The 14,565-nt window shown below is 37.7% G+C and overlaps 1 protein-coding gene across 1 annotated transcript in view; it reads right to left on the minus strand.

Annotated features, from left to right (window-relative positions):
- The window catches only part of CACUL1 (CDK2 associated cullin domain 1), a 72,653-nt gene that overhangs the window by 24,010 nt on the left and 34,078 nt on the right, over positions 1 to 14,565 (minus strand). The window contains exon 4 of the mRNA XM_070780922.1: positions 1,703 to 1,798. Coding sequence (XP_070637023.1) covers positions 1,703 to 1,798 — 96 coding nt within the window. The remainder of the gene's footprint in view (positions 1 to 1,702; positions 1,799 to 14,565) is intronic.

Consider the following 14,565-nt stretch of genomic DNA (forward strand, 5'->3'; position numbering starts at 1 on the left):
TGGAAGATACTCAACATTAACTAGACAGGGATGTAATGGACCATACTGTATGACCAGCACTTAATATGCCCTTTTATATGACTACATCATCATCCAAAGGCAACACCAGGAAACACGAGTGATAGGTATGCTATTTAAAGATCCAGGCTTAAAGCAGGCAGTGGGCATGCACCGGTTGACTCCCCTACATTCCACTTTAACGATTAGTCCGAATCATTCAGTTTACAGCATTCCTCCCGGATGGGTAGTCTTTGGTTCAAAGGCAGACAAGTGACCCAAGGTAACCCAAGCAGACCAAGGGAAACTGAGGCTTGAGTGAAGAGTACCTTACAGTCATCTTACAACCATGTGGAAAACAAGATGAAACAGATATGTAAAGCAAAGAGACAAAAACAAGCTAAGCCTTTGGTAACACTGCTGCAACTACAGATTTAACCAACCCTGGAAACGACTTCATTTCTAGAATTTTATAGCAAGAGATAATACTTTTCTTTATTTATCTACATCACTTTGAATCAAGTTTTCTGTTTCTTACAGCCAAAAGCATCCTAATTAGAATGACTGGAAAGCCAAAAAGACTAAACTCATTCGTGTTTAAAAATGCTAACTCCATGTACAGGAGTGGAATATACAAAGAGGAATATTAACAAGTTGCTCACTGATTCACTCAAATTTTAACATGTTTTCTTTCCTCTCTGATATGTTTTATTTCCCCTAAAATAAAGAAGAAAACACTTGCTAATGAAGAAATACAACACACTGCTTTACATCTTGCTTTTTCACCTAATGTTGTAGCTTGAAAAGATTTCTCTCAAAAATAACATAGGGACATGTCATTATTTTTGACTGTATAGTTTTCACTGTAAACATCCTTCATCCATTATTTAAACAGTAGTCTCCCACTGACAACACAGATTTCTCCCAATGACCTGGTTTTTTTCTCCCCAGTAAAGCATATCTTATGGACAACAAATCATTTTGAAGTTTGGTATCACACACATAGCGACCTCTAAGCAATAGAATGTAGAATCAATCTAACAACTCAACCTAATATTAACGAGAAAGTGGGACAATGGTTTCTAAAGGCTATTCCATTCAGTACGAACACAAACATTAAGATCCTATAACTTTATATATTTAAAACGTGGGGTGGGGTGGGGTGGGAGTGGAGAACACGTCAGCAAAATCAAGAGACTACAAATTATACCCATGGCATAATCCTCCAAATGAAAGAGATCATTAGAATGAAAGAAAATTTTATTATTCCACTTTTTATGGAGTTACCTCCTTGGCATTTATTATACATCATGTTTTTAGATACATGTCTTAACTGTACTTTCTGAAGATAACAAATATTTGTATATAGGAAAGATTTTATTTTCTTACCTTTATTTCTTTACCTTTATTTTCTAAGCACAGTATTTTTCATATGGTAGAAATAAAATAAATGCTAATTGGGTGACTGAGATTAAGTAATGCCTAATTGTCTATTTCAGCAATGGTATTTATGAAATTTTAAAACAGTGTACACAAGGCTAAATAAGTTTTCTATGTCAACACTATCAAATATTGCTGAAAGAGATTAATTTGCATTTCTAACATAATAGTAAAAGAAAAATAGACTATACTTAATTTTCTGCATCTGTTTGCACTTAGGCCAATAAACCAAGGTATGTGGAGAGGGAAAATAGCTCCAACTTACCATATATATGAAAAGAGGCACAATGCTCTGCAATGCTCCCATATATTGTCCAAGAGCTATATTAAATCTTTCAATATAGAGGTCTGGAGGGCTGGCCTGTGAAAAACCACATACATGGGATCATTTTGGGAAACCAGGTATAAAGATCTTCCAGCACAATCTAAAATGCAAACAGAACTCAATCAAAATTCATATTGAGATTCACAAATTAGGAAAAGAGGAGGCTTATATCCTGAAGTTTAGTTAAAAGTTTTATCTCTATTCCAGTATCTGTTATATAAAACTAAGGTTTGATTTAGTTGTCTTTAAAATTTGTGTAACTGTACCACCTTAAAAGGTTTGCTCTGTTAATAAATAAAAATGTAAATTCATAATTAAGATAAATGATACAATTTTTTAAATTACCACTAAACTATAGACATTTACTATGGGAACCAAACTATATCTGGGCTTGGAAAAGAGGAGGGGGGGGATTCAAGGAAATGGTATACTATATACTTATAGTATACTTGTATACTTATAGTATACTTATAGTATATTATATACTTATGTACTATATACTGTATATTTAATATACTATAAGAAAGGCTGTTGGTATTTTGTAATTATCTTTGACACAGTAATATTCTGAGTTCTATACTAACTAGGTTGTAAACCACTCGCGTAGCTAACCAACTATAAACCTCATCAAGCAGAAAGCAGGACTCAGAGGGTCCATATACATCTGCAGCTCTGGAGAGCAGTTAAAATAAATATAATACACGACTGGCACTTAACTGTTATCAAATATCATGTTGTAAACCCATCAAAAGAGAACACTTCCAATTTCTGTGCGTGTTGTCGAGTGTGCCTGCCTGCATGCCTGCAAGCTATGTGTGAACCCACACGCAAGTCCTAGCCAGTGAAGCTGCAAGCAGAGGCTAAACGAGGCCACAAGAGCCCTGCTCCTAAAGAATTAGTGTCCTTATAAGAAAAGGCACCAAGGGGTTCATTCTCTTACCCTTCCTCTCCCTTCCCTCCCGCTAAGCATACTCAGAGGAAAGTCCACAGGAGCGCACTGCAAGAGGATGGCTGCCTACAAGCCAGGAAAAGAGCTCTCACCAGAAATCAAATCAGCTGGCACCTTAACCTTGGACTTCCCAGTCTCCAAAATGGTGAGAAGTCAGTCTCCACTGCTTAAACCACTCAGTCTGCAGTACTGTGTCATGGCAGACCAAACAGACTGTGTTTTACACAAGTGTACCCAGGTTCTATTTCACTTTGTTCTCTGAAGCGAAATTAATTAGGTACCATTTTAACATTGAAGAAACACACAAATGGGCAAGGATTTGCCAAAAATGAGTGTGTTAGGAGATGACATATCTGGGTCTTCCAGTTCTGAATTGAGTCTTGGGCAAGGAGCTGGGATAACAGGCATGGCACACATCACACAAAGCTGATTCCACAAAAGGGCTGACTCGTACCCGTCTGATAAGCTGATAACCATTATCATACACAGGAAGTCTGGCTTTCAAACAAGGCTACAGAGAAACACCACACTGAAAGACTCCTAAATATTAAATACTGAAATTATAAAACCATTTCAGCTAAGCTGCTTTAGAAAATTTCCAAACAGTCCAATAATATTTTAAAATAAAATTTAACTCTTTTTTTTAGTTCTGCTTAGAAAGAAAGAAAGTGAAGTCGCTCGGTCGTGTCTGACTCTGCGGCCCCATGGACTGTAGCCCACGAGGCTCCTCCATCCATGGAATTTTTCAGGCAAGAGTAGTGGAGTGGGTTGCCATTTCCTTCTCCAGGGGATCTTCCTGACCCAGGGATCGAACCCGGGTCTCCTGCAATGCAGGCAGGCGCTTTACCATCTGAGCCGTACTTACTTCTAAGTCATCTCCCATTACTGAGTTCTTACATAGAGGTTTGGTGCACACTGTTTTAACATTTATTTTTCTTAGTCTACTGCAATACATCCAACATTTTTCTATTTAACTTCTGACGTAACTGAGGCTCAGAAACAATCATTTGACTGTAGTTCTACTGCTAATAAGCCCAAGAATTAAGACTCAAACACTGTTCAAACTTAGTCCTGCATCTATTTATTAGGTAGGTACAAAAGTAACTGTGGTTTAGCATTGTTGAACTTTGCCGTTTCATACTGGAATACATTCTTAAATAAATGTGGTTATGTTATACATCATTTTAATGTGCATATCTCGATTTTTTTGGCTAATGACTTACTACTTGGTGTGTATTTCATATTTATTTCAGACTAGGAAATGATGTTAGACGAAAAGCAAACTCAAGTGATTTTCTTATTAGAGTTCAAACTGGGTTGTAAAGTAGCAGAGACAACTCTCAACATCAACAACAAACGCATTTGGTCTAGGAACTGCTAAAGAACGTACAGTGCAGCGGTGGTTCAGGAAGTTTTGCAAAGGAGATGAGAGCCTTGAAAATGAAGTGTTAGTGGCCAGCCATGGGAAGTTGGCAATGACCAACTGAGAACATCATCAAAGCTGATCCTCTTATAACTACACAAGAAGTTCCCAAAGAACTCATCGTTGACTATTCTCCGGTCATTCAGCATTTGAAGTAAATTGGAAAGGTAAAAAAGCTAAATAAGTGGGTGCCTCATAAGCTGACTGAAACCAAAAAAATTGTCATTTTGAAGTGTCATCTTCTCTTCTTCTATGCAACAACAAACCATTTCTCAGTCTGATTGTGATATGCGATGAAAAGTGGGTTCTATACAACAGGCAACAACCAGCTCAGTGGCTGGACTGAAGAGAAGCTTCAAAGCACTTCCCAAAGCCAAACCTGCACCAAAAAAAGGTCACGGTCACTGTTTGGTGCTCTGCTGTTGGTCTGATCCACTACAGCTTTCTGAATCCCAGCAAAACCATTACATCTGAGAAGCATGCTCAGCAAATCGATGAGATGCATCGAAAACTACAACACCTATAGCCAGCACTGGTCAAAAGAGCCCAACTCTTCACCACCACAACGCCCTTCACACAACCCACGCTTCAGAAGTTGAACGAACTGGGCTAGGAAACTTTGTCTCCTCCTCCGTATTCACTTGACCTCTCATCAACCAACTACCACTTCCTCAAACATCTTGACAACTCTTGACAAACATCTTGACAACAGGGAAAACGCTTCCACAACCAGCAGGACACAGAAAATGCTTTTCCAGAGTTCACTGAATACCAAGGCATGGGTTTTTATATTACAGGAATAAACAAATTTACTTCTCATTAGCAAAAGTGTGTTGATTGTAACGGTTCCTATTTTGATGAATAAAGATGTGTCTGAGCCTAGCTATATTTCTTGGGCTCCAAAATCACTGCAGATGGTGACTGCAGCCATGAAATTAAAAGACACTTGCTCCTTGGAAAAAAAGCTATGACCAACCTAGACAGCATATTAGAAAACAGAGACATGACTTTGCGACAGAGGTCCATGCAGTCAAGGCTATGGTTTTTCCAGTAGTCACGTATGGATGTGAGAGTTGGACCACAAAGAAAGCTGAGTGCCGAAGAATTGATGCTTTTGAACTGTGGTGTTGGAGAAGACCCTTGAGAGTCCCTTGGACAGCAAGGAGATCCAACCAATCCATCCTAAAGGAAATCAACCTGAATATTCATTGGAAGGACTGATGCTGAAGCTAAAGTTCCAATACTTTGGCCATCTGATGCGAAGAGCTGACTCACTGGAAAAGACCCTGATGATGGGAAAGACTGAGGGCAGGAGGAGAAGGGGATGACAGAGGGTCAGATGGTGGGATGGCATCACCGACTCAATGGACATGAGTTTGAGCAAGCTCCAAGAGTTGGTGGTGGGCAGGAAGCCTGACGAGCTGCAGCCCATGGGGTCACAAAGACTGAGTGACTGAACTGAACTGACAATGATTTAAGATTCACAGTCCAAAACTGCAATTATGCTTGCACCAACCTAATACAATCAATTTTTAGCACTTCGAAACTTAAGAGAAAAAAATTCAAAATTCCAATTTAAAGCACTATCTTACCTCTATCCTTTCACATCCTGCTTTCACATCCTCCCATGCAGCTACTAACAGCTCCCCAACAACGTCCATGTGCTGCTTAGGCCTAACTGCCTACACGTTCTACCTCTTCCACCACGCCCTAAGACTCACCATGGCTAACTCCTCCTACTCATTCTTCAGGATCTGTGTCACTTCCTCAAAACTAACTGAGATATATGGCCCTTCAACTGGGCACCACCACACTTACTTCCTTCTCCACTGGGTGGTCTCTGTCACTAAACTTTCAGACCCTAGAGGGCAAGATCTGTGTCTTGTCTTTACATCTCCAGTTGCAGACCACAGAACCTGAACATCACAGGTAAAGATAAATGTTTTTGGTGTGGTTATTTTTGCATTTAGAACAGTCTTGCTTATATCTAAACTTGTTTAAAACTAATCTGTGCTATGCGCTCACTTGGTCATGTTAGACTTTGTGACCCAACGGACTGTAGCCCACCAGGCTCCTCTGTCAATGGAATATTCCAGGCAAGAATACGGGAGCAGGTTGCCATTTCTTCCTCTAGAAAACTCTAATCTTTATTTCTCATGTGTTCCCCATCCTGAACCCTCCTCCCTCCTCCCTCCCCATACCATCCCTCTGGGTCGTAAAGGAATAAAAAAATTAAAAAAAAAAAAAAAAGAAAAGAAAACTCTAATCTAGCCTTGTTTAAATCTAAATTGCTATTTGATCATTTAACAAGGTTATATGACAATTTACTTATTTAGCCTTTTGAATTTTGATTTCCATACATACAAAAAAAAAAAAAAACAAGAAAAATACTAACGTGCCACTTCCAAGATGTGTTGAGAATCAAAGAAAATAATGTGTAAGTGCTCTGAAAAATGTCAATTATTACACATGTACATGCAAATAGTAAACCCCTTTCTGAATTAACTGTCTAATACCTCAGAAAAACTTATTAACATTATTAAAGGCATTCTCTGTCAACTAAAGAAATTGGGGAAAACGGTTCCACATTATGGGCAAACTTTTCACTATAACTAATCGACAGAATCACATGTAATATCTTTCTCCAAACTGCATCAAAGAACTCTGGAAATATTTCAGCATTCAAAGAAATAAAATGTATAAGTATTATATGAAAAAAGAAAATCTGAAGAGTTTTTGCATTAAAATAATTTTCTCTTTTCATAAAAGGATATTTAATCTATCCAAAAGTTAAAAGTATGAACACTGATCAAAAGTCATGCTTAACAGCAGACAGAATAAATAAAATTGAATTCCTTAGCTATTCTTTTAAAGAATTCCCAAAGCCTCAAAGGTTATAAGTGTTAGAAAGTACTTTTTGTACTGAATCAAATGTCAAAACAGTCACTTAGCTTTTATACTTCCAAATTTCATGTAGTACTTTTTTCAAAACCTCTTAAATAACAGACTACAAATTGTAATAGTCTTCTAAAATAAATCCAGTCTCTATGAGAAACCTAGAAAATACCTGCCAGTAAAAAAACTAATCAGATTTTTTTCTCCTTAAAACTTAAGTTCAGTATACTTTGGGCCCCACTGGGGAAACTGCTACCTATTTGATTTATATAATTTCACCATTAAGTGTATTTGAATTGGACAGTATGTGAAATTTTTTACCTCTAAAATATAAGCAAGCTTCATTTTCTTCACTAATAAAATAAGAAAAAGCAAGTCACCAGAAAAATAACCATTATTCCAAACTTGCTCCAACTATCGTAACAGACTTATATATTCCCTGAAATTTGTAATATAGCTGGTAGGAATATTTTAATTTCTTCTTTTTTAAATGAGTAATGCATTCAACTGGTTTTAAACTCAAGGAAGTTCAAAAGTTTTAAAGGGAATTCACCTTTTATTCCTTCCTTACTGAACAAACCAACACTTAATTCCTTTATAACCTTCCAGAAGAATTTTACTTACATACAAGTAAATAAGAGCCCTATTTCTAGCCAGTGGGAACTTAGTGTATAACACAGGGAGCTCAACCCGGTGCTCTGTGACAACCTAGAGGGGTGAGAGGGGTGGGAGGGAAGTTCAAGAGGGAGGGGACATGTGTGTACCTATGACTGATTCATACTGATGTAAGACAGAAACCAACACAACACTGTAAAGCACTTATCTTCCAATTAAAAATAAATTTAAAAAAAATCCCACTTATATTCTTTTTCACATAAATGCTAACTTACAATCATACTGGATCTGTACTTTTCTTAACAATGTATCTTGGAGACTGTTTCCTTCTAGTGGTTCTCAAACATTTGGATTATGTCAGGAATCCTTTATACTCTTAAAAAGTAATTGAATATTCTAAAAGTATTTATAATGTAGGTTATTCAGTGCAGTTCAGTCACTCAGTCGTGTCCAACTCTCTGCGACCCCATGAACTGCAGCACACCAGACATCCCTGTCCATCACCAAGTCCTGGAGTTTACCCAAACTCATGTCCATCAAGTCGGTGATGCCATCCAGCCATCTCATCCTCTTTCGTCCCCTTCTCCTGCCCCCAATCCCTCCCAGCATCAGGGTCTTTTCCAATGAGTCAACTCTTCGCATGAGGTGGCCAAAGTATTGGAGTTTCAGCTTTAGCATCAGTCCTTCCAATGAACACCCAGGACTGATTTCCTTTAGGATGGACTGGTTGGATGTATTGCAGTCCAAGGGACTCTCAAGAGTCTTCTCCAATGCCACAGTTCAAAAGCATCAATTCTTCAGCACTCAGCTTTCTTCACAGTCCAACTCTCACATCCATACATGACCACTGGAAAAACCACAGCCTTGACTAGACGGACCTTTGTTGGCAAAGTAACGTCTCTGCTTCTCAATATGCTATCTAGGTTGGTCATAACTTTTCATAATAATAATAAAAATTGCATTTTAACAATTTTAATGTTAAAATACAGCTGAATACTTTACAAACTAATACGTAAATAACTATATTTCCCCCCAAAAAATTAGTAAGAAGAGTGGTATTACTACATAACATCAAATAAATTAATATCACCACCTATCTCATTAGAAAAGTCTTTTTAAGGATTGGGATATTATCAAAGTCATCGTGACAGATACAGGTTTTCCAAAATTCTGATTTTCACTTCAACGCTTGAATTTTACCATTGGCAAATAAATAGCATCAGTTGTTTTTCTTTAAATGACATGCATCTTTCCTTTTTCAGAAAATGTCTATTAAACAGCAGTCTAAATAACCATGAGGCGTTCCTGGTGGCTCAGACAGTAAAGAATCTGCCTGCCAAGTGGGAGACCAGGGTTCAGTTCCTGGGGCAAGAAGATCCCCTGGAGAAGGGAATGGCTACCCACTGCAGTATTATTGCCTGGAGAATTCCATGGACAGAGAAGCCTGGTGGGCTAGGGTCCATGGAGTCACAAAGAGTTGGACATGACTGAGGGTCAAACACTTTACTTCACTTTCACTAAATAACCACAGTTTGTCATTTTTTCAAATAATCTTTTAAAGGGGAAAACACTACCTAAACAGCTGGTTTAGCTCAAAACTCATGTAAGTACCACAAGTACTATTTCTCAAAACAATCTTTGCTACTTTAGTGTACACAGCTTCCCATTTCTGCACAAAGAACATTCCTTTAAGTATATTCAAAGTCACAGTTTAGTAAAATTAAGACTTACCACTGTTTCATCCTGGACATTAAGTGAAATGCTTTTGTCTTCTGCTGTGAGTGTCAAGAAATGAAGATTCAAGCTAAGACTCCAGCAGTTTTACCCACCATTGCTTCTGCACTACCAGACCAAATAACATAGTGAAAAGGGAAGATGAGATCTTAGCATAATTAGAAAAACTGGTGATTTTACAGACCCCCTGAAAAGATTTCAGCGCCCCTCAGAGGTCCTCAAACCACTGTTTAAAGAAATCTATTCTTGTAAATATGGTGTTTGAATGTACTATTCATTTAAACAGTCCCCACTGATAGCTTATTGTTTATCTTTTATCACCACACAATGTTGAAATGAATTACTTCATACAGATGCTATTCTGCAGAGTAGTCTTAAGAAAAATTAAGTTTAAAAAAAAGGTAGAATTAGATAATCAAATATCATCATAAAAAACAAAATAATTTTGACACTTTGTTTTATAGAACAAAGCTGCTAAATATCAATATACATAAACACATATGTTTACTAAGTATATTCCTCAGTTAATTTTGAAAGCTAGATAGGAAAGTCTGGTCAGTTACTCTAATTAGATGTATATTAATTTTTAGAACAGCATGACTTGTTTCATAATTTTACTAGCCAATAGAGGGCTTCCCCTATGGATCAACAGGTAAAGAGTCTGCCCTACAATGCAGGCGACCAGACTTGGGTTCAATCCCTGGGTTGGGAAGATACCATGGAGGAGAAAATGGCAATCCACTCCAGTGTGCCTGCCTGGAGAATGCCATGGACGGAGAAGCCTGGCAGGCCTCAGTCCAAAGGGTCACACAGAGTCGGGAACACTAGCACTAGACGCCAACAGACAAATATACTACAATCTAGGTCAGTACTGCCCCAAAGAATCTCCTGATGATGGAAATGTCCCGTATCGGTCATGTCCAATATGGCAGCCACTGGCCACGTGTGACTACTAAGCACTTGAAATGAATTTAGTAAGTTACATGTGACTAGTGGCAACCAAACTGGATACTACAAATGTAAAATACAAGTTCCAGAACTTAATAATTATATCCCTCCTCTTCTATCCACACCCTGTTCCCATCCCACCAAAATGAAAGATACACACAAATAAAATCTAAGAGTACCTGCTTTTATGTTCATAAACAACATAGTTGTCTTCAAATAAATAGCTTTCATATGTTATAATGAAATAGGGAGGTAGAAAGGAAGGAAAGGAAGAATGTAATAAACCTAACAAGGCCACTAACACATAATGTTTGTTGGAAGTAATACATATTCATTGAAATTTTTAAAAATCAAAAATGCAATTATAGAAAAATAACCACTACCAAGAATGGTAGATAACTACCATCAACATTTTCTTCTGTTCTTCTATGTGTATGTGTTTTTATGGAATGAATTTTGTAATCTAGTATTATCACTGTGCTATATATACTCATTAACACCTCCCAGATCAAATACATTTCTACAATGTAATTATAATGACTATCTGGCCCTAGCAGTGTCTACTTCATCAATCCCTCTTCACTAGACACTTAAACCAAGCTCTGCTATTTGTATTACCCAGGTATGCACAGTACTCCTACTCCAGACTGGCACTGCAGTGGTGCAAATGTGTTGTGTGTCTTCAGCAACAATACAATCTTACATTTAAACCAAAAGACACACCACTCCTAGCTTGAAGAGAGTCCAGGTTTGGGAATCACGACACATTTCCCCAGGCCACCGCTCTCCTAAGCACCTGAAAGGTTTATTAATGATGCAGATTCCTTTGCCACACTCCAATCCAAAGTCCAGACTCAGAAACTCTCCAGGAGTGTGTATTTTTAATGAGAACTTCAGGGGATTCTTTAGACAGCTGGCCCAGCAGCGGTTAAGCACTTAGAAAACTCTATCTTCGACCACTTCAAAGGAAAGAGAGGTGCTCTACGGGAAGGAAGTCTAAGGGATCCAAGGGAGGGTGGAACAGTAAGCACTCACTGACACAAGGCATTTACTGCATGACACAGGGACACTGCAGCTGCAAACTATACCAAAATCAGTAAAAATATGGTACACTAACATTTTAACATTAGCATTAAGACTATAGGTGAATTGTTTTTTTTAATTTAAGAGCTTCTTGATTATCGAATTCAGTGATTATGAAGTTATTAAAGTCTAGCAGTGAAGCTCTAACTCCACTTAGAATGCAAAAAGCCACCAGAGAACATCAGTCCTGCCCTGATAAGAAAAAGCTGGTCAACCTACAAAATCAATTTTCTGAGCTCAGAGACCTGACGTCACCATGTTTTACAACTACAATGTCCAACCCCTCCTGATTCACACTAAGAACAGTCACAGTGCACTGTTTGAGAGTCTGAGGCCTTATCTACTGAAACAATAAAACTCAAATCCAACTCAACTACTAACATGACTGACTCAACTCCTCACACTAAGAGCCCAACAGAAGAGCGGCAGGCCCACTAGTAATAAGCATAAAATCATTTATGCCAGTCTCTACTATTGTTTCCATACACACTGTCCAGCATTCAATTAGAAACACCCCAAAAAAGCAAGAAAACACACCCACTGTCAAGAGTTAAATGGCCAATAGGCCCAGACACAGAGATGCACACAAGCTGAAACTATCTTACGCACTTTAAAGTAACTATGATTAATACACGTGATGATCTAGAAGAAAAGGTTGGCAACACGCATAAAAAGATGGGGTTTTTAAAGTCAAACAAATGCTAAAAATTTTCAAGTAGTTCCTTCATCTTTTAACATTTATCCCTTCTATTACCAAGCAGGACTTCAGCATTTTGGATGCCATACAAAGGGCCCTGAATGCTGTCTTAATATTTTCTGAATCAAAAATTCCTTTTTCTCTTTTCAATCTGCCTCTCTATGAATAACTTTAGCAAAAAAGAAGAGCATGTAATATACTTGGTCTAACTAGCTTAATCCGTGACTTTGCAGAGCACTTCCATGCTGCCGACAGCCGGATTTCTCAAGGACCCAGAAGCAAGGCTACACCTGAGACCGACAGATGCTACATACAAACGGAAGTTCTTTCCAAACAGACACAATACATCCGTCTAGTATTATATTCTCATCCATTCCCATTTCCAACGTGCAGATATTGCTTCCACAGTAAAATATGCAAAAAATTGTAAGATATGTACAAGGTAAATGAGTCTCAGGAGCTATTAAGAATTATAATGTATATATTAGATGCTCCTAATACAAATTGTAAGGATGATTTTCTAATTAAAAACAACAGTAAAAAATAAACGGAGTCTAACAGACGGTGGAAGACATTTCTTGTTTAGGCCTCTTAACTTCCAAAGTCAACTGCTACCATTACTACTGTTACCATTATATGGAAATTTCTTTCTCACTTATTTCTAAAAAAAAAAAAAAGACTGTCTTTATTTTTCAAATACTATTTGGATCTGAACACTAAACAGAATTAAAATCAAGCCTCTGTATTCCTGGATTCCTTTAGCTTACCCACACAACAGTGAGATAAACCTAGGTTCTAATCTCAGTTTTTTAACTGACAGGTGGTGGTTTAGTCAATAAGTCGTGTCTGACTCTTGAGACCCCATGGACTGTAGCCCACCAGGCTACTCTGTCCATGGGACTTCCCAGGCCAGAATACTGGAGTGGGTTGCTCTTTCCTTCTCCAGGGTATCTTCCAAAGCCAGGGATCAAACCCCGGTCTCCTGTGTTGCAGCTGGATTTTTTACCAACTGAGCTACCAGGGAACAACAAAAAACAGTTACAAAAGGTTCAAGGATTACATAATAGTGAAAATATCCAAAGAAGTCAGATGGACTCGGATGACTTTTCAATGTCCTATACCCCTCATCTCTTTGAACGATGAACAAAAATGATCTGATCACTTCTACATATTTGCTTATTTTTTGAAGTAAACCTTTTTTCTTATCTTTTCCAATTTAAGTACATAACTCTGTCTTAAAACAAAAAGTTTACTTTAAAAAGAGTGTAACTCATCAAGGTACTCTGTACACTCTGATAATAAACAACTGCAAATAATTATTAAGTGATTTGACTCTCCTGCTCATCACAAATCCATTTTCCAAGTTAACTCTTTTAACTGTAACAGACGGTTCTAGAAATCTCAGCTATAAGGCAAGCACATTTTTTTTTATCTTTATCAACTTAGTAAGCGCTTTTACTGGATCTCTTTGGGGCCTGGTGGTCCTATTAGGACAAATGAAAAGAAAACACAGACTTGCCTTCAAAGGATGGTGGTAAGCATATTAGAACTATGGTCTGAACGCAAGCCTATAGACTGAACAAGGGTTAAGGCGTCTCACTGGCAAATTCCCTGAGATAAGAAAAACTTTGCTATAACAACTACTTTAAGTTCTAATTTGTACTTAAAAATAGATCTCCAAATAACTTATTCGGAAAGACTTCTTGGGAAGAGTTACTTACCAGTTGGCAGTAACAGCTACCTTACTTGAAATCTATGCAGAAAGGGTAACAGACATTGTTCTTATTATCTAAAAATCTGTTAACCTTTCTGCATAGTTGTAGAATATATGTATACACTTTGTAGTTCAACAGCTATAGAAATTATAGCCTCCAAAAAATACACAAAATTTCACAGGACGACACTCATGACAACTAGTTGAATTATGCTGCCATCCACTGGACAAAACACAAATGGCAAAGCAATTCTTGCTCTGATTTTTAAACACAAAGACAATCAGGTTCCATTTGTTAGCAGTTTTAAGAGTAAAGGATGTCAAACCCATGCAGTTCAGTTATCCAAATGGTAGCAGGGCAAAACAGAAAACAGAATCTTCTAGATATCATCAATTCAAGTGCTGATTTTATCAGTCAAAACACAACTCCCCAAACCTCAGTAACTCAACAGAACAGAGCTTAGATAAACAAACTGTGATATAACCATACAATGGAATGCTATCCAGCCAAAAAGAAGAATGAAGCATCATGCTATAATCATAAATAAACCTTGAAAACATGCTACATAGTTATTTAAGACAGATACCGAAGGCCTCATATTGACTAATTCCATTTCTATAAAGAATAGGCAAATCCACAGAGACAGAAAGTAGATTAGTTACTGCCAGTGGCTGAGAGGAGTGGAGATGCCGGACTGGCTACTAATAAGCGCCAGCTTCTTTCTGGGGTGAATAAAATGTCCTG

This window comes from Bos indicus, chromosome 26, assembly GCF_029378745.1.
Source record: "Bos indicus isolate NIAB-ARS_2022 breed Sahiwal x Tharparkar chromosome 26, NIAB-ARS_B.indTharparkar_mat_pri_1.0, whole genome shotgun sequence".
NCBI classification, from domain to species: Eukaryota; Metazoa; Chordata; class Mammalia; order Artiodactyla; family Bovidae; genus Bos; species Bos indicus.